We start from the raw sequence: 20,504 nt of genomic DNA on the forward strand, positions 1-20,504 counted from the left end.
TCAATTTAGGTTATAAATTACTTAAGAAAAGTTGCTCAGTTTGTTCAACAACCCAACATCAAGAAAACTTTCATTTATCTTCGTGACATAGTTTCTAACTGGGTTTGAAATACTTGAACAAGTTGTTGGCCTGGCTGCCTTTTCCTGGAGCCTTTCTGTCTTTGGACATCAAGCTTTTTCCTGGTTTCTTAGATGAGGAAGTCTTCAGAATTGGCTTCTGCTGTTTCCACTCAGACATCAGCTCCCTTTGAACATCTGGCGGAAGCTCAGAAAACACCTTAGGGTCCACATTTCCCGGGAACTCGCAGTCAGATAACCGGGGGAATGACAGACCCCCTTCTTCCATGACTTCTTCTTCTGGGAATGCGCTTGTACCTGCCTTCCCCTGGTGATTGACGGTGGTCACTCTGTTGGAAGAGTTCAACTTGTTTGCAGCATCTTTTGTGTCACTAATACTTTCTGAGTCTGTAAGTGTCTCAGGAAGTTTGCTTTTTGATGTGCTGGGGACATCAGTGCCTGACTGGCTGCTAGAAGTGCTGTACAGGGAGCTCACATAAGCAGGAGATAACAGCTCCTTCTGGATGTCCTCTGGAAGAAGCTTGAACACCTCCGGGTCAACATTGGGAGGCAACCGTGTCACAGCGTTAGCAGTTTCGTCAGGGTCGCACCCAGCTGTACTGCAGGATGCATTTCGAGTCTCTTCTACAATGACAGCAGAGTTCTGTTTCCATCTTAACCCGTGTAATTGTGCCTCAGAGCTAGAAGAACTAGAAGAGCTTTGTATGGCGGGTTGTTTATTGTGTTGAGTAATCATGCCATCTGTGCCAAACTGATGATCCATATCAATACCCTGAGAGGAATCAACACACTGGAGAATGAAAGAGGAACAAAAGTGAAGTGAGGAAATTCAGAGTACTAGCACATTCCTTCCAGGAAAGAAAAATCCTGCATTAGGTAACTGGGCAGTGTGAAAGAACAGCCTTTCTACTGACCAACATTAATTATTTCTTAAGAACCCTTCTAATACCACTTTGACTTTAATTTAATACCTATTTCATGATCATGATGTTCAAAGTAGAGCCAATATGGCCTTAAATACATTTTTCAGGACTTCCCACTGCTAACACAAAGCAGCGTTTTCATGGAGTTTGGTTACATATGAAGTCCACTCAAGTTAAACATGTTTCATGAAAGCCCATCAGCTCAGACCACATGATCTGGATAAATTATGTCTTTAATGACATTTTGAGGCAGAACATGAAGGAAAGTTTCAGCTGTCATTACTTATTTAAACACAGTTCAGTTTTTCTTCGGAATAATAAATTTGGCACCTAACAAAGACGTTTTGTTGCTACCTAAAAAGAAAATCGCAGGGGTTGTAATATTTTAAGTGGGCTTTCATTTCCTCAAGCATGGCCAGAAATAATGTGCGGACCTCTCTTACGTATGGTTACACACACTTATTGCCTTAAGAATATGATGACTAGTTGTGCTTACGTCCATACTTGACCCTGAAAGGCTAATTTTAAGTCAGGAAAAACTCCTGAAGTTGCTCTGGAGTGTTTTTAGAAACCCACAAATATTTGCCCCTAACAGCCAAATAAGAAAGAGGAGTACTGCCAATGGTGGTAATCAGGTTACAGTAGCATATTTTTAGAACAGGAAATCCAATGATTTCATTACATCAATTTGCCTATAGTGATGTGCCATGGTTTCCATGGCTGGCTCAATATCTCTGACCCATCAGAGTATGGACAAAAATCCTCTGGGTGTCTATAACATTAGGATGCTGGCAGTGGATCCTCAGTGATCCAGCTACTGCAAATCGTAGTATTGAAATTGTCGAGTGCAACTCTAATGGCGCTTAGTAATAGGAATGAAAGAAAATGATAAATAATTCCTGCCATTCAGACAAAATTAAGAAACTGTACAAACGGTCAAGTCCTAGCTTCTCCTTGTCACAAAGAAAGGTAAAATTAATTTCTTTGGGCTGTTGAGACAAAATAAGACATATTAAGAGTGACTGATTTGTTTTTTTTCCATTATGGTTTGACATTTTATAATTAATTAATTAATTCATATACTAATATGATAGAAAATAAAGTTATTTGCAGCCCTAATCAGACAGAAATCAGATCCAACAGTTTTTATGAGTGATTCTGAAGGCCTTAGCGGGCAATCCAAAAAAATTCACTTTTATAGGCTACAGTTAAAAGATTTTACTATGTTTTTTATTACAACCCCTTTCATTTTCCTTTTTATGGAAAAATCAAACTAAGATTATCTAACAGTGTTGACAAGCCACGTTACATTTTACCTGGCACTGCGATAAGACGGCCTGGGATTTTTTGGGAGATGTGCTCTGTGAAAAGAACGATGTTATCGAGCCCTTCCCGGTGACGGCAGCTCCTCTGGTCTGCAGATTACTGAAGCAGACGTTAATGAGGGTGAGGTGGAAGGGGGCGCCGCAGTCCACCATCCTGTAGAAGAGTTTCATGGCCAACGGGAGCAGCTGCATCACAGCATTATCACTGCTGCCTATAGACGCATTAGAGAAAAACTGTTTTAATGGAAAGAGTTTTCCTAACTGAGCTGATTTTAACTGCTTTCATTAACCAACTAATTAACTGATTAATTTAAATTAACGTGATTGAAGACATTACCAGATATTACAAAGGCTCAGTAGATATGGTACATCTAGACTTCTAGTTATAGTCAGACCTGGATGACTAAAGCTTTTCATTATGTTTTTGTTTAGCGAAAAAGCAAGAAATCACTGTAAACCGACTTAAACTCAAAATCAAAAAAGTTTATTTATGCTCTGATTTTGACTTGAGAAATCAACTTTAGCAACTAAAGTCTGCAAGGTTAAGCTCCTTCCCAGCGTAGCCTGTTTGTGTTGGGTAAAGGCGCACAGTGAGTGCTTGACATTTTTGTCTGAAACTAGGAATATTCATTTATAGTTAGCCTGAGGGGAAACTGCTGAATGCTGACAAAATCTCGGGGAAAAGGATGTAGTTTTCAAAGGCAGAGAGCCAGGACAAATATATTTTTAAAAAATGTATACATTGTTTAATATTTTGGCTACGTTTTATTTTTTGACTCTATTAGAGAAGTTTTGCATGCTTCACAGTTCAAACTAAACCTTATTTTTTCCTCTAAAAGGAGGCGCTTTGTTAAGCAGAAGGAGGAGGAGCCTCCTGTGTGATGACCATTTATAGAGATATCTGCTCAGAGTGACATTGTAAAACTCTAAGTGGATGATAAACAGCTTTTAACAGAGCATTTGGAGCAATCTGAAATCTGAAATGTTGGATCAAAGGGCTCATCTAGAAATGATCTTATTTTGAGGATCTACCATTTAGCAGTACATGTGTGACAGAACATAAGAAAAGGATCTGTAAAACATTTATGAGAGAAGATTTTTGAAAAAACAAAATTTAATTATTGACAAGGGATAGACAGAGTGGGTAACTCTTGCTCTTTAGGCAAATGTGTAAACCACTATAGTGTGGAAGCACATTTTTCAAAAATTTATACACACAGAAAATTAAAAACCTGATAAAACCTCTACAGATATCATTCTGAGCTCTCCCTGACACGTGAGCATACCAGAGCTGATCTTCTGTCCAATGTGGTTGGGGATCGGACACTGCCGGCTCTCCCGACTGAACCACTTGTTGGTCGTTGTGTATTTACGGATTGTGAGCCTGAAGGTTTGAGGCTGCCTGCCGTCTTTGCGCATCCTGCTTTCAAATATAAAACCAAAGGTAAGATTAAGGAAGCCATCCCCCTGTGGCGATTCAGCTTTGAGCTGGTAAAACAGACCTTTCAACCAGACTGCTCAGAAGTTGTTGTGTCTTCTCTGAAACTTCTTTTGTTGAGGACATTTTTTTGAAAGAGTCTTCATCACTGAGAGACTGAAACATAAAGAGGAGAGCAATGCAGCCAAGAAATGTAAAATCGTTTCCCATCAAACATGACTAGAATTAAAGGATTTCTACGGCAATTTACATATTAAAAACACAGGAATCAATATTATTTATGAACTTCCATTTTTACTCTTCATCTGCTTCCTTAAAGGTCACTTCTGGATTTTTTCCCTATATTTTAAAACTAAATAACTATGGTTCACTAAACTGAACTGGATTGCTTAAACTCAAAACGCCAAATTAAAACCAAGTCACTGATGTTTTGTTTGAATACTACTAAAACTTATTTATCAGTGAAGTGTTTAAAAACATACAACCTCACACTATATAAGCTGTAGATAGCAGTAATTAATTTCCAATAGTTTCTTATCTTGTAGTACTGCAAGAGTTTCTGCACAGCAAAAATGGGGGCCTGAATAAATGGAGCAAACACCCATTTATTCATAAATCTTTATACTGCAGCCGCTCCCTGCTGATCATCAGAAAAAAATGCAGGTTGTAGCTACAAAAAAGAAAAACTCATTTAGCTTCCCGACCTTAGCTTTCTTAGATACCGGGAATCTCAGATGTCGCATCCTACCTGAGGGGCCCCAGTACAAGTAACAGGTGAGTCATCAACACCGAGGGACAGATTCTTCAAACGCTGAGCAGTGGGACTTCCAAACTCCTTCGCCAGGTCATTCAGAGGACACAGCTGCAAGTCTTTTACGCTGACCAATCCCAGGGCTTGAAGTCTCTTAGCAGTTTGGTGACCCACCCCTGAGAATACAAGATGGCACCACAAAATATATTGTCAGGCATATTTAACACATGTGACACACAACAAAAATGCATCAGTGAGTTTTGGATAAAAGCATCTTTAATTAAAAATGCTCCAAATGTTAAGGACAACAGTGTAACAACTATACTTCATTAAAACTCAATCTCGATGCATATCATGTTATGCATTTCTGTTCACCTACCTGCCATCTACTGATGATTAACTATCTTTTAGAGCATCTATACCTGGCACTTTGCGGACACTGCTTAGGCAGCCCATGATGTCACTGATGTTTTCTGGGAGCAGAGTGGTTTGCTGGTTGGGTTTGAAGGTGCCTGAAACCAGTTTGGCTAGCAGCTTGTTTGTGGCGATGCCAGCACAGCCGGTCAGGCCCAGTTTGCTGTGGACGGCTTCTCTGAGCTCTGCTGCAATGTGTGAACCTAAAGCCAACCTTGGGTAGTTACTGGCTTTAACATCTGCACCTGAACAGGAAGGGGAAAAACTGTGGGTATGAGCACACGCGATACAGTTTAGGATCTGCAGGTGAGTTGTTCATGAAGAACAAAACTGAAAGCACTATGCAAATATCTCACGAGTTTGAGCTATTTTTACGAGCCATTTCCCAGTTTCAGTGGGCCAGATGTACATCTACACTTGAGAAGCACAAATGTGACTTACTTGGATGATTGTAGACGTGTCCTTTAAATGAAAAGTCTTCAGACTTCACTAGCTGTGCAAGCCTTTGTTCTACCATCTCAGTGACGTCCATGAAGTTTTCATCAAATCCAAGCCTTTCCACGAGAGGACAATAAGACATCAGCAGCTCTGGATGGCAAACAAGAAAAGGTAAATATATACAAACGGTTATCAGATGAAAACATCAATTCCATTTAGTTTCTAATAACCAACAAGGAACACCAGCAGGGTGGTGAACCAAACAGTGGGTTAAAAACAGTTTACATTCTTGAGTAAAACAATTGCTGAAATGTAGGAATTAGAGATTTTAGCAGTTTAGTCAAAAAGGGTTGTTTTCATTATGAATTGTGGAATTTAAAAGTTGACCAAATCATGATTTTCTTTAAGAGACCGACTCCAAAATTTGATATCTTGTTGCTTTAAGCAGCTCACTATCTAATTTGCTTGCTACAAGCTGAAAATAAATCCATGTCATAGAAACAAACACTAGTCACCGGAGAAAAACGGCATCCCAGATAAACTTTAAGGGTCACGTCACCATCTGGCATAAATGGCTAGTCAAAAGAAGTTACAGCAAGGCCCTCTTGTTACCCACATCTTTCAGTCATGTGAAAGGTTTTTACAGGACTGCAAATCAAATGCAGCTGATTATTTTTTCATCACTAAGTGTGACAACCTCTATAAAAAGCATTCGGCACAAATCAAGGATGACTATTTTTTTCCAAAGCGGAAATATTTGGCTGTAAATCACAGAAACAGCATATTAGCACAAACATCTTATACCAGCTGTCAAGCATGGTGCTAATCTGGGCTTGTTTTGCAGCCACAGAACCTGGACATCTTGGAGTCACTGAGCTGACCACGAACATCTCTGTATACCAAAGTATTTTAGAGTAAAATATAGCATACACAGCAAAATACAGCAAAAGCCTGGCTAAAACTGGGTTATCAACATCATAATAATTCCAAGCACAAATCTACAGCAGAATGGCTGAAAAAGAAAAGAATTAAGATGCTGCAGTGGACCAAAGTCCAACCTGATTGCTATGGTGCGACCTTAATCTCCATGTTTAGCCTGACCTTCCAAGCTTCTTTTATTGCAGCAACTACAATTTCATTTTCTCAGAGTACACTTTAATATCATACTGCACACTACGACAAAAATTACTTTATTTACTACAGAGCACTATTTTCATGTCACACTGGTGTGATACACTGCTTACCTGTCATTTTATATGACATCTCTCTGTAGTGTGTGAGGTCTTCTCCTTTAACCAGCACCAGCTCAGGACATTTCTCCTTAGCATCAGTCACAGACATCAGCTTGTTGACACCCCTCTCCCTTGCCACATAGTTACAGGTGACTATGATGTACTTCTGCTGTATACCTGATGATATGAGAGTCATTTGGAAGCTTTGGCACAAATGTTTTTTTACACTTTTTTCTTTTTCAGCTTTTATAGCATGCAAGTTTACCTAACGGGACTTCTCTCAGTGCAGGGTTTCTGATCATTTCCACCTGAGCATAGAAGCAGTCTAGGTCAAAATGCAAAATGACTTTGTGTGCATGTACTCGCGTTTTACTGATGCTTGGTCCTGAAACACACATTATATGTACAACAGTTACCATATCTCGAACTCTGAAAGTCATATGAAAGCAAAGAGCAACTGTCAGATTTCAGTTTCAGACTGCCTAGCTTAAGTTTCCAAGTTTACCTGAAGCAGCAGCAGCAGGGGGGCTATGTGTCGGTGAATCCACGAAACTGTTCCTCCACTCGTTTTCATCCTCCTCATCCTCGCTGTTTTCCATCTCAAAGCTCGTAAATGTAATACATTTTGCTGAAATATAGACTGCTACAACTACTGCTGCTGTTGTTGTCGTAATAGTTCTTTCATTGTAGGTCCCAATTCAGTTACGTGCAACGTTGCCATCTCTCGACATGGAGGGGTTACTGCAACGCAGCAACTACCAAAAAAAGTTTCTATAAATGCATTTTTTTTAATTTACAAACACAATAAATAAAATTAAAATTTTAAATGTTACGGAATACTGTGTTATTTGAAGGTATTAAAATTGGTTTTTCGACAGTCGTCACGCGACCTGACCACAACGTATATAAACAAGGCTGACGTCACCTGATGTCGGAGGCTTCAACTGCTAACGTCCGTTTGTTAATTATAAAAAAATCTGAGGAAAAAAAGTGCGGAAAGTAGCTAATGTTTCCTTCTTCGGGCTTTTTTGCTGATATAAACTGTCCCTTCTCACAACATGGGCGTTGTGAGCGGCCTCACTGTTTATACAAACATCCTACAAAGCAGGCGCGGGACTGGTTTGCTGTCTCATTTGAATCATCCAAAGTGGACTTCACAGGTCAGTGCTTCAACTATGCCAACTGACTTCGAACAGCTTGTGCATTAGCTTGCCGTTTTACCTGTTAAAAAGGTTTAATTGTTTAAGAAAAACCCCATAAACCCTGGGAATTATAAGAAGCTTTTAAATCGATTAAAAGGGTTTTAACGTTACAGGTGTAAGGACAAGTGTTTTCTTAAAAAAAAAAAACAACTTCTACCATCTACCTTGTGTTCTTTAAAAGTTCTATTTTGTCACTAAAGGGGCACGATAGGATCTTCACACATCAAATAGCACAAAAACTAAATGGCAAATTATCAAGCTGTCACTTACATTTAAGTAAATACTTATCCTGTTTCATATTCACGTTGAACAGAAGAACAGAGGCCTTATACGGGCTGTGGAGATGACTGCCTTCATGAGCTGGAGCGGATCAACAAGGAGATTGAATCTGTAAGGCATGAGGTGGAGCAAGAGCGGATGCGACTGTCACGTTACCAGACTGTACAAGCAGACCGCATAAACAACAGGCCTGCTTCCAAGCGTGAGAGTAAAACTGTAGACAGAAAAGCTTATGGGCCATCGTCTCGCACAGATTTTACTAAAGCACACCAGCGAGGAAAGAAGTATGTGGTTGACAACTCAAAACCGAGGACTGATTTGGAGTATGACCCACTGTCTAACTTTTCTGCAGACTTGCTCTCTTTCAGCTCATTGACAAAGGACCAGAAGTTGAAAAGTAGACAAGTAAAAGACAAAAGTCCAAAAAACACTGCCCCATGTATTGATAAAGAACCATTTGCGTATCAGGCTCCGATTTCCCGATCACCATCTCCGGAGGCACTTGATGTTTCTTCTGAAGGTGAAGACCTAATTATTGATGTTCCTCCTTCTCCTGACAAAACTGGTCAGAGAACTGCTAAGTCTGTAGCAGGTAAATCCTCTCAGGTGACAGCAGTGGAGGTAACGGAGGAAAAAAAAGAACCTAATTTACCTGATTCTCCATCACGACACTATAAAATACCTCTGTCTTCATCAGATTCAAATAAAACTCATCATTATGTTGAAAACAGTCAAGCTTTATTAACTATACTTGCTGACAAAGAGTCTGAAGATCTAAAAAATGGTGGCAATGTAGTGGACTTAGCAGAAAGTCCAGAAGACCTTGTAAATGAATGTCAAAAAATTACTAAATCAGTATTGGAGAAGATCCCCGAACAACAAGATCACAACCTGAACAATCCTCAGTGTGACCTGCTCAGTATCTTTGAGAAAATTAATCAGCAGGAGACACCCAGGAATTTACTTTTTTGTAAATCTCCAGCCTCTAACTCATCACGCAGGCAAGTGCCTCAGGACAGAGTTCAAAGTCACAGCTGTTCTGAAAAAAGTACACCCTCAGCAGTGATAGGAAACCAGAAAAAGTCAAGCAAAATGTCAGGACAGACACAGGGAATAGCTGCTGACGGTCCTAACCTGCCTCTAGAGCAAGCAGAACAAGGGTCTGAGAACAGCGAGTTTGAGGGTCGGCATGTTTTGTCAACTTCTGTCAGCTCACAACTCGGAGCCGAACCGTGTTCTGAGCAGAATTTGGTGACGGTAAATACTGAAGAGATCATATTAATCAACTCCAGCTCTGATGAAGAGGAGGAGGAAGGGCTCAACCATTCAGGAATGGAGCTCTCAGACAGCGACCCAATGGAGGAATGCTACAGGATCTTCATGGAGGCAAACAATGAGGAAAAAGGAACTGAAGAGACTCCTGGTGCACATGTAAGTAGCCTGTAGAGACTGCAAATTCATTATGAAGAAATTCTTTTGAGAATATAAAGATTTTTTTCTCTCCCCTTGTATTTCTTAGTTAGGGGCTGTGGATGCAGAGAAGATGGAGGTAAATGTCACACCCAAGGGATTACCAGGAAGGAAAAGAGTGGCTCATGAAGCCAAACAAACAGAGGTAGGTACAGTCCAGTCTCATAGCAAAATGTGTTTTTTAAAGACAGGAGATGTCTTTTTTTAAAATCCAAAACACTGTTTTTATTGCCTAAACAGTATTTTAATACCCAAGCCTAACCTAGTAGTTTTTAATAATGATAACAAATTTTAATTGAATAACGTATTAAAAATAATATGACAGAAATGTGGGGGAAAAAAATCACCATGCTTGGCAGATGAAAGGTCACACTCAGGAACATTAAAAAGTAGGGTTGGCCATTTATGTCCATAATGACTCACTAGAAGTCGTGGCCTTTTTCTTAAGATCTGTTGTGACATGATGTAAGTTGACTAATCTTTACCAAGGATTGCATAATCAAAGTTAAGCATGTGTTTTGAATGACCTCCTCTGTGCAGCAGCCAGTAGCTAAGAGCAGGCCTCAGCCGCAGGTTTTGGTTCCACTCTGTGAGCCAGTAACTTCAGGATATGGCTCTAGACCCTCTGTCAGTTCCAAAACCCAGCAGGTTCAGCAGAGAGCCTCCACTCCGACTGCTTCAGTTAAAGGTGGGCAGGCTTTTGTTTCCTCCACCTCTCAGAAGAAACCAGAGACCCAGTTTACACCTTCTGTTTTAACTCAAAACCCTGCAACCCTCCAGCCTGTGCGCAATGGTAAGTATCTGTTGGCAGTAGTAGTGATGATTGTTTAGTTCTTAGACACATTAAGAATAAAAAATGCAAGAGCATGATAACGTGTAAATTAGGTTAGATTCAGATTACTGTCGTTGAGATAGTATAACTCAAAAGATGAAATGCAGTTTGGCATCTAATCTGAAGTGCAAACAATGTAGGTACATATGTATATACAATAATGTATACAAAAACCATTCCAATAAACAAATGAAAGCACTTCATTGAAATTGTATTTTTGTGTTTGATATAGAAAGTTTTATCACTAAAGCATACTTGTATTGCTCTGTGTAGCTCTATCATCCTTTCTCAAACTTCTGTGCAAGTTGTGTATTTTTTTTTTTTTTAAATTATTGGCACAGTACAAGTAAACCATGTCTAGTATGAGTATGCTCTTACTAGCTTTTCCTCAGTACACATTTTTTCTGTTCCATAGCTTTTGTGAACTATATACCTTTGGGACCAGCTGTTATTGAAGTGGGCAACAACTTGCATTTGATCCTTCCAGACGGTGCCTTCCCTGTGCCCATTTCTTCCAATTCCAATCCAGTTACTCCAGTTTTAACTCCAATAAATCAGGTTCACACAAGGGCCCTTGCTATAAAACAAACATACCATCCACATGCAGTTACTCCTATGCATCCTATGCAGCGATGCCGCCTGGCAGCACCAGTGCTCATTCCTGCTGTTGCACGCAAACCTTTACTAAACTCTACTTTTACATCTGCATCTTTACGTTCAAGTTCAACTATTTCTACTGTTCCTCAAAATTCTGGTCAAGCTTCTGCAAAGGTAAGAACTTCAACTAAACCTGGATCGTCAGTACAAGTTAGAAATGCTTAACCCACTTAATAAATATTATGTGGTTCTGTCCCCACAGCCGTTGCCTGCTAAACGAAAACTGAAGCAGCAGTGTGAGGCTGCCAAAGACAAAGTGCCCCATGATGTCAGACAGCGGTATGTCAACATGTTTACGGAGGAGTTCCTCAAAACGACACCCAATGTTAATGATGCCTTTGAAAAGGTGAGCATATGTCACAATCCTCCTCAGTAACAAACTCTAGTGTGGAAAGAGAGAGACATATGTATGTATTTTTTTTTCTCTGATCTTTCTGTTGATAGGCTCTTGCTGAAGAGAAGACCGTGTACAATCGGAGTGTGAACAAGCTCAAGTATATGAGTGTTGCAGTGAATGCACTCAAGAGGCTGAAGAGTCAAAGCACTGTTGCTGCTAAAGGTGAGCACTTCATGGAAAAAGCTGTAGGAAATTACCTGTTTGTAAAATATCTCCAGAATCTCTGTAGATGTTGGGCATACAATTCATTCACTGTACAATTATTGTACATTTTGTTCACCGAATTACATAAAATAGTCAAAATGTTCAACTCATTGATAATTCATTCAGTGTTACAGACTTTTTGGGATAATTTATTTTAAATTCTTATCCAGGGCTTTAAATAAGGAAATTCCCTGTTGCTTTCTAACTGTACTTGTTTAGAGCAGATGGACCGACATCTCCCCATTCACAGTACTAGCAAGAAAAATTATACTACACTAAATCTAAAAATACTTGAAACATTTGATAGGTGGCCTCGGAATAAGGACATGTACTACGGGGGGGACTGGATACAGTTCCTCAAGCAGGGTCTTTCAGAAATCAATTACCTGTCTGATTAGAGTGTTAAAAGGGATGAATGGGCTACTAGATAAACCACATTATAATTGGTATGAATATCTCGTAATTGTAATTTTGTGCTTATTGTTTTTGATATATCTTGAGTTTTTTTGACTTAAAAAAGATAATAATAAACAGATGTTTTGATCTGGTATATAACGGACATTTAAATATTTGTTTTGCAGATGAAAACAAAGTCTACAGTCAAAAACGGAAAGGGAACATGCCTCTTAACCCAACAAAGTTTAAAGGAAATTGTGAGCATTAGTTTCCTTTGTACAAATGTAGACTTTATAATTATTAAATATTTTGACAGTTTATGAGTGTTTTTATTATTCCAGCAGATGACATGGCATTGTGTGAGAGTCTGAAGGATTATATTTTGACTGATGAAAAGCTAATTGAGAGTAACTATCCTGTTCAACACCCAGAGAAATGTGGTTCTGCAGTTCTTTTTGCTGAAAAGAAAGTTAGTCCAGATGGTAAGTGGAAATATCCAACCATGCTCCCTGGTATTTCTATATTATTTCACTAGAGGGCGTGCTTGACTAAAGTATTTGGACTCTGGGTTGGTTCTCTCTGTTAAGTGTTGTATTTTATTTGTTAAAAGCACTGAAGAGGATCTGTTGTCGCTGTGGTGCTACATACTCTGTGAGCCAAAGTGGCAAACACATTCGCAAGGAGGAATGCAACTACCATTATGGGAAAGGAGTTGAGAATAGAGGTTAGAAACCATTACCAGGTTATTCTTGACTATTTTATAAAATATTTTGACTGGTGTCTTTTCACCATCTAAATGTTAAATCTATGTGCTATATAAACATGCTTGAAGGTGCACACCGTCCTAGTAGACCATCTTTTTAGGAGCACCATACTGATACTAGTTCAAAGCTCTCCTTTTGTAAGCAGCAGCCTCAAAGCAACCTGAAGACTTGAGGGCTGTGCAGTAACAGTTTTTAAGCATTGGTACATTTTTAAAACTTTAATAAAATTTTCCAGTGCCCGGTGGAGTGGAAACTCGCTACAGCTGCTGTCAGGGAGTCATGGGAGCCCCTGGATGTCAAGTGTTTAAGGTAAAAAGGGGAAGGAAAAGTCCTCTGAGTTAAAGGAATTCTTGTCAAATATTTCATATGTACCAGGACCACTTTGTTTTGTCAACCAGTTACATGTCCATGATGCCCTCAGCCTGGATGGGTTTGTGTCTACCATCTCCCGGGGTCCCTCAGACAGGAGCTGTCCTGGTGTCTATTCCTTGGATTGTGAAATGGTGATGTTGGATTTGGGGATTTACATGTGGCTTTATTAAAATGTGCAGTTAAATAGATAGTTTTATAAGCTACACTAACAGAATAAACAGCCTCACCTCACTATATACTCTACCTTTAACTCTTGTGCCCATGGGCTTTATGTCAGAATTTGTTGGTGTGGAAAAAGATTTCTGAAGTTTGATTTTTGTTTTTAATCAGTTTGCAATGAAAACATGTGTTTGCTTTTGTAGTGCTACACCGTTCATGGTTTGGAGTTATCCAGAGTGACAGTGGTCAACTCGAGTCTGGAAGTTGTATACGACACCTTTGTTAAACCTGAAAATGAGGTCATTGACTATAACACCAGGTAATGTGATAATATATCTCTGTGCACTACATAAACTATACGAACTCGCTCTGTTATTACAGAAGTGTGGCAGCAGTCTGAAAATTGTTCTGTATAATGGAAATTTAGTCAATGCTAAGTTCAAGGTTTAGCCATTATTTCAAAGATGGGGAAGATTTTTTGCTTTATGACACACATGATGAGGATGATGGAATGAAGCTAACAAGACCAGTGCAGCTGTGCTTAGAGCCCATGTGACACCTTACTTGTCCAGATTTTCAGGTGTTAGTGAGGAAGATGTGAAGGGTCACCATGCTTCTCTAAGAGATGTCCAGGAGACCTTGTTGAGCTTCATAAATGCTGACACCGTTCTGGTTGGACACTGCCTGGAAACAGACCTCTGTTTACTCAAGGTGACTTCTTGACTTCCCTTTTCACACATATTCTTGTTTATTTTTATTTTTTTAAGTGCACAGCGTATTCCACATTTTACAGCTGCAGTCCTTATAGTTATAGTTTATTTATATAGCACATTTAATTACAACAGGAATGTTGACTAAAGTCCTGTACAAGAATACAAAATGCCTAGTAAAATACCTGATAATATTGATACCAAACATCACATATAAATGAACAAATAACTCACATTTGTATTTACTGGCTTTTAATACAGCATGAGTTTTAAGATAAGATTTAAAAAGATTGACAGTAGGAGCCTGTCTGATGTGTAGGGGTAAATTATTCCACAGCTTAGGCGCTACGACTGCAAATGCTCAATCGCCTCTATGAACCAGCCTCGACCTTGGTATGGCTAAAACAAAAGATCACTTGATCCTAAGAGATCTAAAGGGCGCATAAGGCTGCAAGAGGTCAGACAAATACCCGGGAGCCTGTCCATTCAGGGCTTTGTAAGTCAACAATAAAATTTTAAAATCAATTCTGAAGTGGACAGGGAGCCAATGAAAAGAGGCAAGTACGGGGGAAATATGTTCACGTCTTTTAGTGCGTGTCAGAAGACGAGCTGCAGCATTCTGGACCAACTGCAGTCTTGCCAGGCAGGTCTGGCTAACTCCAGCTTATAAGGAGTTACAATAGTCCAGCTGGGATGTAATAAAAGCATGAATCGCCAGTTCAAAGCTTTTAAAACATAAAAGTGATCTCACCTTAGATAAAAGCCTCAGTTTGAAGAAGGACTGCTGTACAACTGAGCTAATCTGTTTTTCAAAGGTGAAATTGCTGTCAAATAAAAGACCAAATTTTTGGCATGCGATTTGATAAAAGGGATTGCCACTTGGTCCAAAAATTATCACTTCGGTTTTGTTCTCATTGAAGTTAAGAAAGTTAGAGGCCATCCAGGATTTAACTTCACCGAGACACTGATGTAATGGTTCTAGTGAGTTCATTGAGGGTTCATCTGGATAGCTTTTTGTTTTAAACCAGAACCATGGAAGAAGTTTGTAGCAACTGTTATTGAGAGAATCTCAATTAGATTCCCCTTTGTGCAGCACATGGGGACTGCAAGGACTCCCTTTGTCTCTTTAGATTAATCAATGAAAGATTTTTAGAACACTTATTGAATGAACAACTCTGTAACTACATAAGGCATTTCTTACCACCCAGGCGGTTTTATAAAAATAAAAAAAGTGATGGGGTATTTTCAACACCCTGCTGGACAGGCAGCGTGGACACAGTTTGCGAATTGAGTAATTCGAGATTGAGGCAACGTAGGAGTTTGAAATTGATACCCTAGGTGTAGCTATTAAAAATCTGAATGTTTGAATCCCAGTGACCTTAACATCAGATTTTCTGAAAATCTTGTAAATGTTATAAATCAAGAAAGAAGTCACCTGGGGTTTTCAAATACATGCATAGGTGAATTTGTTAATAATATTTTAAGACTTTGAAACCCCGTGGCCTCAACATTAAGGTCAGAGGTCAGCTATTATGAAAAGACCTAGGATTTTCAAGTTTTTAGAAAAATGTTACCTTTACAACCTTCCGAGCTATTCGATTGGATAAGATGCTATACACTACTGGGTGTTCTTAAAAAAACAAAAAAAAAAACCTATTGGTTTTACAATACTAATTTCAGGGGTTTTTAAAAAAAAAAATTTTTTATTGACAATTATGCAATTTAATGTCTCATTGCCGTCTGAAATGAAAGCATAGTAGAAACAAACAATTGGAGTCAAAAAAGAAATCAAGGAATAAATTATTAGACCCAAATGTATTCTAAATTTTTGACTCATCAAAGTAGCCACTTTTGGGAGATATAACAGCTGAACACACCCATTGCGTTCTTTCTAGAGATGGACCGATCCGATATTGCGTATCGGTACCTAAATTACTGGATCGGATATCGGAGAGAAATAAAAAATGTAATCCGATCCATTAAATGTCACACAAGCACCTCAGAAAACTTGCGACATGGCGTAACTCGTCGGAGCAGTATGCGTCACGTGATAGAGCAGCTGTGGCGTGTGAGACCTGTCTGTGGTCAGGTTGAGCATTTGGAGCCTCGCTACCAAACCGGCATTTCATCTCCGAGAAAGTTATCCCAGAGAGAAGTAAAGCAAGTGTGTAAGTTCATCTCTGGATGTTTGTAAAGCATTCCCACGTTAAGCTTAACAACCGAAATATGGAGCGACTGCCTCTCTTCAATCATGAAACTGATCAATAATCAGCTGATCGGCTTTTCTGTCGCGAGTTCGTCTCTCTTGTAAGTTTATCGCCCACTTTGTACCAGAAAGAGGAAACCAGCACCAGGATCCTTTTCTACTGTGCAGGGGCGGGTCTAGCAAAGTTTAGCCGGGGGGGCCAGGTAGGGCATTAACAGGGAAAGGGCACAAAGAAATACTTTTCTTTCTTATTCTCATTTAAAATGTCTCGCTTTAATAAATAATTATCTGAATCTTACAACCAAAGTTTTAATCTGATGTAAAATGTATAGAAGTCCATTACTGTATATAGTAACTAATAAGTCTAATATACCCTAGTAAGCTAGTACTTTTTCCTTCAGAAATGTACCATCTGTGCAGTCTGCAATTCTGTTGAAGTAAGATGTTGAAGCTATTTAATTATTGTGGAAAAATAATCGATTTCTGAGCTTTTTTTTTTTTTTTTTTTTTTTTTTTTTTTTTTTTATGCGTGAGTTAAATTAAAGTTGATTATGTCGATTAAGCATCACGAGACGGAGGGTGCTTAATATTTCTGAGTACTCTTTAAAATACCAGAATAGGGAGGTGGTTGCAGGTTTAAGTGTATTAGATTGATCAGTTTTGCTGAACTATGAAATATTTGGGGTGCAGTGTATGTTTTGCATACAGGTTTAACAGAATAGCTTTAGTTAAAACTTGAGTATGAACTTATACAAAATGCAGCAAGATATTAAAAAAATAGTTTTATTGATTAAGAAATACACTATTGGATTCATATCGGTATCGGCAGATATTCAAATTTATGATATCGGTATCGGACATTAAAAAAAAAAAAAAAGTGGTATTGTCCCATAAATGTGTGGCACTTGTAGGTTGCTTTGCATTCACCCTTTTGTCCAGTTCATCCCAAACCAGCTTGATGGGGTTTAAATCTGGAGGCTGTGCTGGCCACTCCATGTCTTCAAGCTTACAACCCTGTTCGTTCTCCTGAGGTACTTCTAGCGTAGCTTGGAACTATGTTTTGGGTCATTATCTTGCTGTAGGATGAACTTCTGACCAACTAGGCGCATACCAGAGGGTACTGCATGGTGCTGCAAAACCCTGTGGTAGCTGTTTTGGTTCTGGGTGCAAAAAGTCCCAGACCTTCACACTTCCTCCATGTTTGACAGTTGATGCCACCACTGTGGAACGATCCTTGCACCTACTTAATGGTGTACAAAGATCCTGTGTGATGAAGCCAAGATTTCAAATCCATTTTCATCAATCCATTATACTTTCTTCCAGTCTTCAGTAGTCCAATGGCAGTGTTTCATGGTCCAGCCAAGCCTCTTTGTCTTATTCTGAAATCTCAGCAATGGCTTTCTTGCTGCAATTGGTCCTGTCAAACGTGCAGCTTGAAGTCTTCTCTTCACAGTTGCAACTGAGACTTAAATACTACGACCACTATTAAGCTGTGTTTGAAGCTGATGTCCTTTGAGCAGCCTATCAGCTGTTAACACTCAGAAACTTGTCCTCTGATTCAGTTGTGGCTTTGGGTCTGCTAGACCTCTTTCTGCCAGTTTTTCTCCAGTTTCTGAGTGCCTTTTGATGGTAAAGGAAACTGTACGCACTGACATTTTGACTTTCCTTGCAACTTCTCTGTAGGAAAGACCTACATTTTTAAGTGTTATGATGGTCTGTCCCTCTTCCATTGTTAATTGCCTTTTTCTCACCATTTTTGTAGGAACACAGTACTTTCTGCAGCACAAAACTGTTCAGCTGATGCTCACGAGGGTATGGTATCACAGTGTGTTCCAACACTGCTTTTATGCAGACAGGATAGTTGTAACTAATCCAGAAAAGTTGGAACACCTCTAGCTTTCAAGGCCTGATCAACCTCCACTGCTGTAGAACCGCTTTAAATTATTAACCCATTTTGTGTTCCCTGAAAAAGGCCTTTTTGTAGAATTCTGAAATGGACATTATTTTTCAGTTTTGGGAAACCTTTCTTCCTTTTTTTTAAATTTTTTTTATTTAAAACCTTTGGCAGTTCAACACTTACCTTTGTACCATTTCAACCTGTTCATTGAACTTGAACAACATAAATTGCAGTAAATAATAGAGAAATTTGGGTGTTCTAAACTTTTGACCGGCAACTTATTTCAAACACATAATTGACAGAGACCAACTGATATTGAAACTACATCATGGTCTGGTTGTCTTGTATACCCTAGATTTAATTTTTTGTATGACATTTGGACAAAAGGGTCCAAATGTCATAATACAGTAATTTCACTTCATTTCTCTCAGATGTCCTCCAAAAGTATTTTATTTTGACCATCTTAATTGCACTATAGTGGTCCCTCATTTATCGCGGCAGTTACATTATAGGTGAAATCTGCGACGTAGCCAACTTTAATTTTTACAATTATTATAGATGTTTTAAGGCTGTAAAACCCCTCACTACACACTTTATACACTTTTCTTAGACAGGCATGAACATTTTCACTTTTTCCTCTTGTTTAAACACTCTCAAACTTAAAACCTTTGTAGAAAAATAAGTCCAGTATTATAGAATGAAACCAACGGCCCCTGCAGGTGCCTTTGACAGTGCAAAACATTTCATTGATATTATGTTTGTAAGTTTTCTCCCCAGCAAACAACAAAGTACAGCACTTTAGTCACACTGGTAGAAATTGAAGATTTATGTAAATTTGACAAGCTGAACGCATTCTCTACTGGACAGCAGACACGGCACGGGATTGACAATGGTCTACAGCTGATCAGGACGCGGAACACAAAGTGCTGTTTAAATTTAATAAAAAATAAAATAAAAATAAAAAAGCCCGCAAAATTGCACACAAAAAAAATCAGCAAAACAGGTGTTATAGCGAGGGACCACTGTATTTCTAATTACCCAAACCAAATTTTTATCTAGTTTTCACCAGCAGGTGGCAGCACATTACTGGAAAGTCTTAATGTAATGTAGTTCCCAACCCCTCTCAAGTTGGGAGCTACATACAAAAAAAGTCACCATTTGCCCTGACTTAAGCAAATCACATAAAGGAATTGTTTTTGTATGAAAAGTTTCTCACAAAAAGCTACCTTAGCAAACATATATGAACTGGTAGAAACGGGAAGTAGTCTCATTAAAAAAACAAAACAAAAACGACAAACTCTGTAAAGCTGCTCTGAAAGCTGCTCCAGAGTTATTTTCTCCTGAACGGAGCATGGTGTTGTTCTGGGAGGATCTAGTGGTGATGACGGGGCCACCAACCTGTCCCTTTGACTAGAAGGCCAGTACTTCCTCTGACTCTCCATTATATTTCCTACATCTTTCAGGGCAGAGAGCATGCTACATTGAGTCACTGCACCATTTTATGGCACAAAGTGGTATTACATGAAAGTACTGCTGGGCCCCATTTCAGCTTCAGCTTATATATCCTCTTTAAGTGTTTTGGGCAGTAAGATTCACTGGTTACTTCTCCAGATTTTGTTCATATGCTGTAGCTATAGTTCATGTTGAAAGTAAAACAGAGTAATTTATCAAGTTTGAACCTATAAGAAAAGCTTGAGATATCTTCCTGTTTACTGCAGCTGCTCCACGGGATGGTGGTGGATACATCGGTAGTCTTTCCCCACCGCCTGGGCCCCCCTCACAAACTGACCCTCAACAAGCTCACAGCTGAATACCTCAGAAGGATCATTCAAGAGAGTGGTGGGTTACCACTATGCAAATGGTTTCTGTCACTATAATATCATTACATTCCAAATAAAGATGACTTATTAATATGACTTATTATAACATTAAATGCCACAGACTCATGCAGCAGATATCAGATTTATTCCTGAAGATACTGACTTCAGTTGCATTGATTTTTTTTTTTTAAAAGATTTTTTTTTTCCCCCCTTAGTTTGTGGCCATGACACTGCAGAAGATGCTACTGCCTGTATGGAGCTGATGCTGTGGAAAGTCAAAGAAGATGGAAAATTGAAAAAATGATGGAAATAAAATTATTCCTGTACACTTCATGTGGGGGGAGGGGGGACAAATACTAGCTGTGACTCAAATGTATTATTTTGTGTAAACCTCGTTCAGGACACGGAGGGCAGTTTGTTTTTTGTTAGTGTGATTTATGTTAATGTGTTCTGTATGTAAAATTTCAATTTGGAACCCATCTTCCATATATGTATAAATGTTGACCACATGTAGTGCCAAGAGGACCCACAGTGGTGACT

The 20,504-nt window shown here is 39.0% G+C and overlaps 2 protein-coding genes across 5 annotated transcripts; one reads left to right on the plus strand and one right to left on the minus strand.

The window, feature by feature from the left end:
* Positions 1-94: 94 nt before the first annotated feature.
* Positions 95-7,299, minus strand: poli (polymerase (DNA directed) iota). Of its 3 annotated transcripts, none has more exons than XM_085426208.1 (10): positions 7,105-7,299; positions 6,865-6,907; positions 6,612-6,776; positions 5,371-5,517; positions 4,938-5,174; positions 4,513-4,691; positions 3,829-3,920; positions 3,613-3,746; positions 2,318-2,538; positions 95-868 (listed from the first exon to the last, which is right to left on the minus strand). In XM_085426208.1, exons 1-10 carry the CDS (start codon positions 7,180-7,182, stop codon positions 95-97), a joined length of 2,070 nt encoding a protein of 689 aa, XP_085282334.1. In that variant the 5' UTR covers positions 7,183-7,299. The 3 variants fall into 3 exon arrangements, with proteins under 3 accessions (XP_085282334.1, XP_085282333.1, XP_085282332.1); XM_085426207.1 differs by having other exon boundaries at positions 95-850; positions 6,865-6,984; XM_085426206.1 differs by having other exon boundaries at positions 6,865-6,984; positions 7,105-7,298.
* Positions 7,300-7,500: 201 nt separating this feature from the next.
* LOC146657850 (uncharacterized) lies at positions 7,501-20,493 on the plus strand. 2 transcript variants are annotated; one of them, XM_085426203.1, is made up of 16 exons: positions 7,501-7,759; positions 8,115-9,511; positions 9,600-9,695; positions 10,091-10,343; positions 10,798-11,153; positions 11,242-11,385; positions 11,484-11,598; positions 12,222-12,293; positions 12,378-12,518; positions 12,647-12,760; positions 13,036-13,109; positions 13,199-13,303; positions 13,535-13,650; positions 13,904-14,042; positions 19,863-19,983; positions 20,180-20,493. In XM_085426203.1, exons 1-16 carry the CDS (start codon positions 7,606-7,608, stop codon positions 20,266-20,268), a joined length of 3,486 nt encoding a protein of 1,161 aa, XP_085282329.1. In that variant the 5' UTR covers positions 7,501-7,605; the 3' UTR covers positions 20,269-20,493. The 2 variants fall into 2 exon arrangements, with proteins under 2 accessions (XP_085282329.1, XP_085282330.1); XM_085426204.1 differs by having other exon boundaries at positions 12,381-12,518.
* Positions 20,494-20,504: the final 11 nt, after the last annotated feature.

The sequence above is a fragment of the Rhamphochromis longiceps genome, linkage group LG12, assembly GCF_057381845.1.
Source record: "Rhamphochromis longiceps isolate RC_006_pf linkage group LG12, R_longiceps_female_GT1.1, whole genome shotgun sequence".
In the NCBI taxonomy this organism is placed as follows: domain Eukaryota; kingdom Metazoa; phylum Chordata; class Actinopteri; order Cichliformes; family Cichlidae; genus Rhamphochromis; species Rhamphochromis longiceps.

What these genes read in the sequence shown, in the direction of transcription:
- poli (XM_085426206.1), bottom strand. Translation starts at nt 7,198, where the DNA reads ATGGAAAACAGCGAGGATGAGGAGGATGAAAACGAGTGGAGGAACAGT. An exon ending in ACACGTCTACAATCATCCAA is followed by an intron (nt 5,175 to 5,370) that starts GTAAGTCACATT and finishes CTTCCTGTTCAG; the next exon opens with GTGCAGATGTTAAAGCCAGT. An exon ending in CAGTGTCCGCAAAGTGCCAG is followed by an intron (nt 4,692 to 4,937) that starts GTATAGATGCTC and finishes TTGTATTCTCAG; the next exon opens with GGGTGGGTCACCAAACTGCT.
- LOC146657850 (XM_085426203.1), top strand. Translation starts at nt 7,606, where the DNA reads ATGTTTCCTTCTTCGGGCTTTTTTGCTGATATAAACTGTCCCTTCTCA. An exon ending in TTAATGATGCCTTTGAAAAG is followed by an intron (nt 11,386 to 11,483) that starts GTGAGCATATGT and finishes TTCTGTTGATAG; the next exon opens with GCTCTTGCTGAAGAGAAGAC. An exon ending in AAGCACTGTTGCTGCTAAAG is followed by an intron (nt 11,599 to 12,221) that starts GTGAGCACTTCA and finishes TTTGTTTTGCAG; the next exon opens with ATGAAAACAAAGTCTACAGT.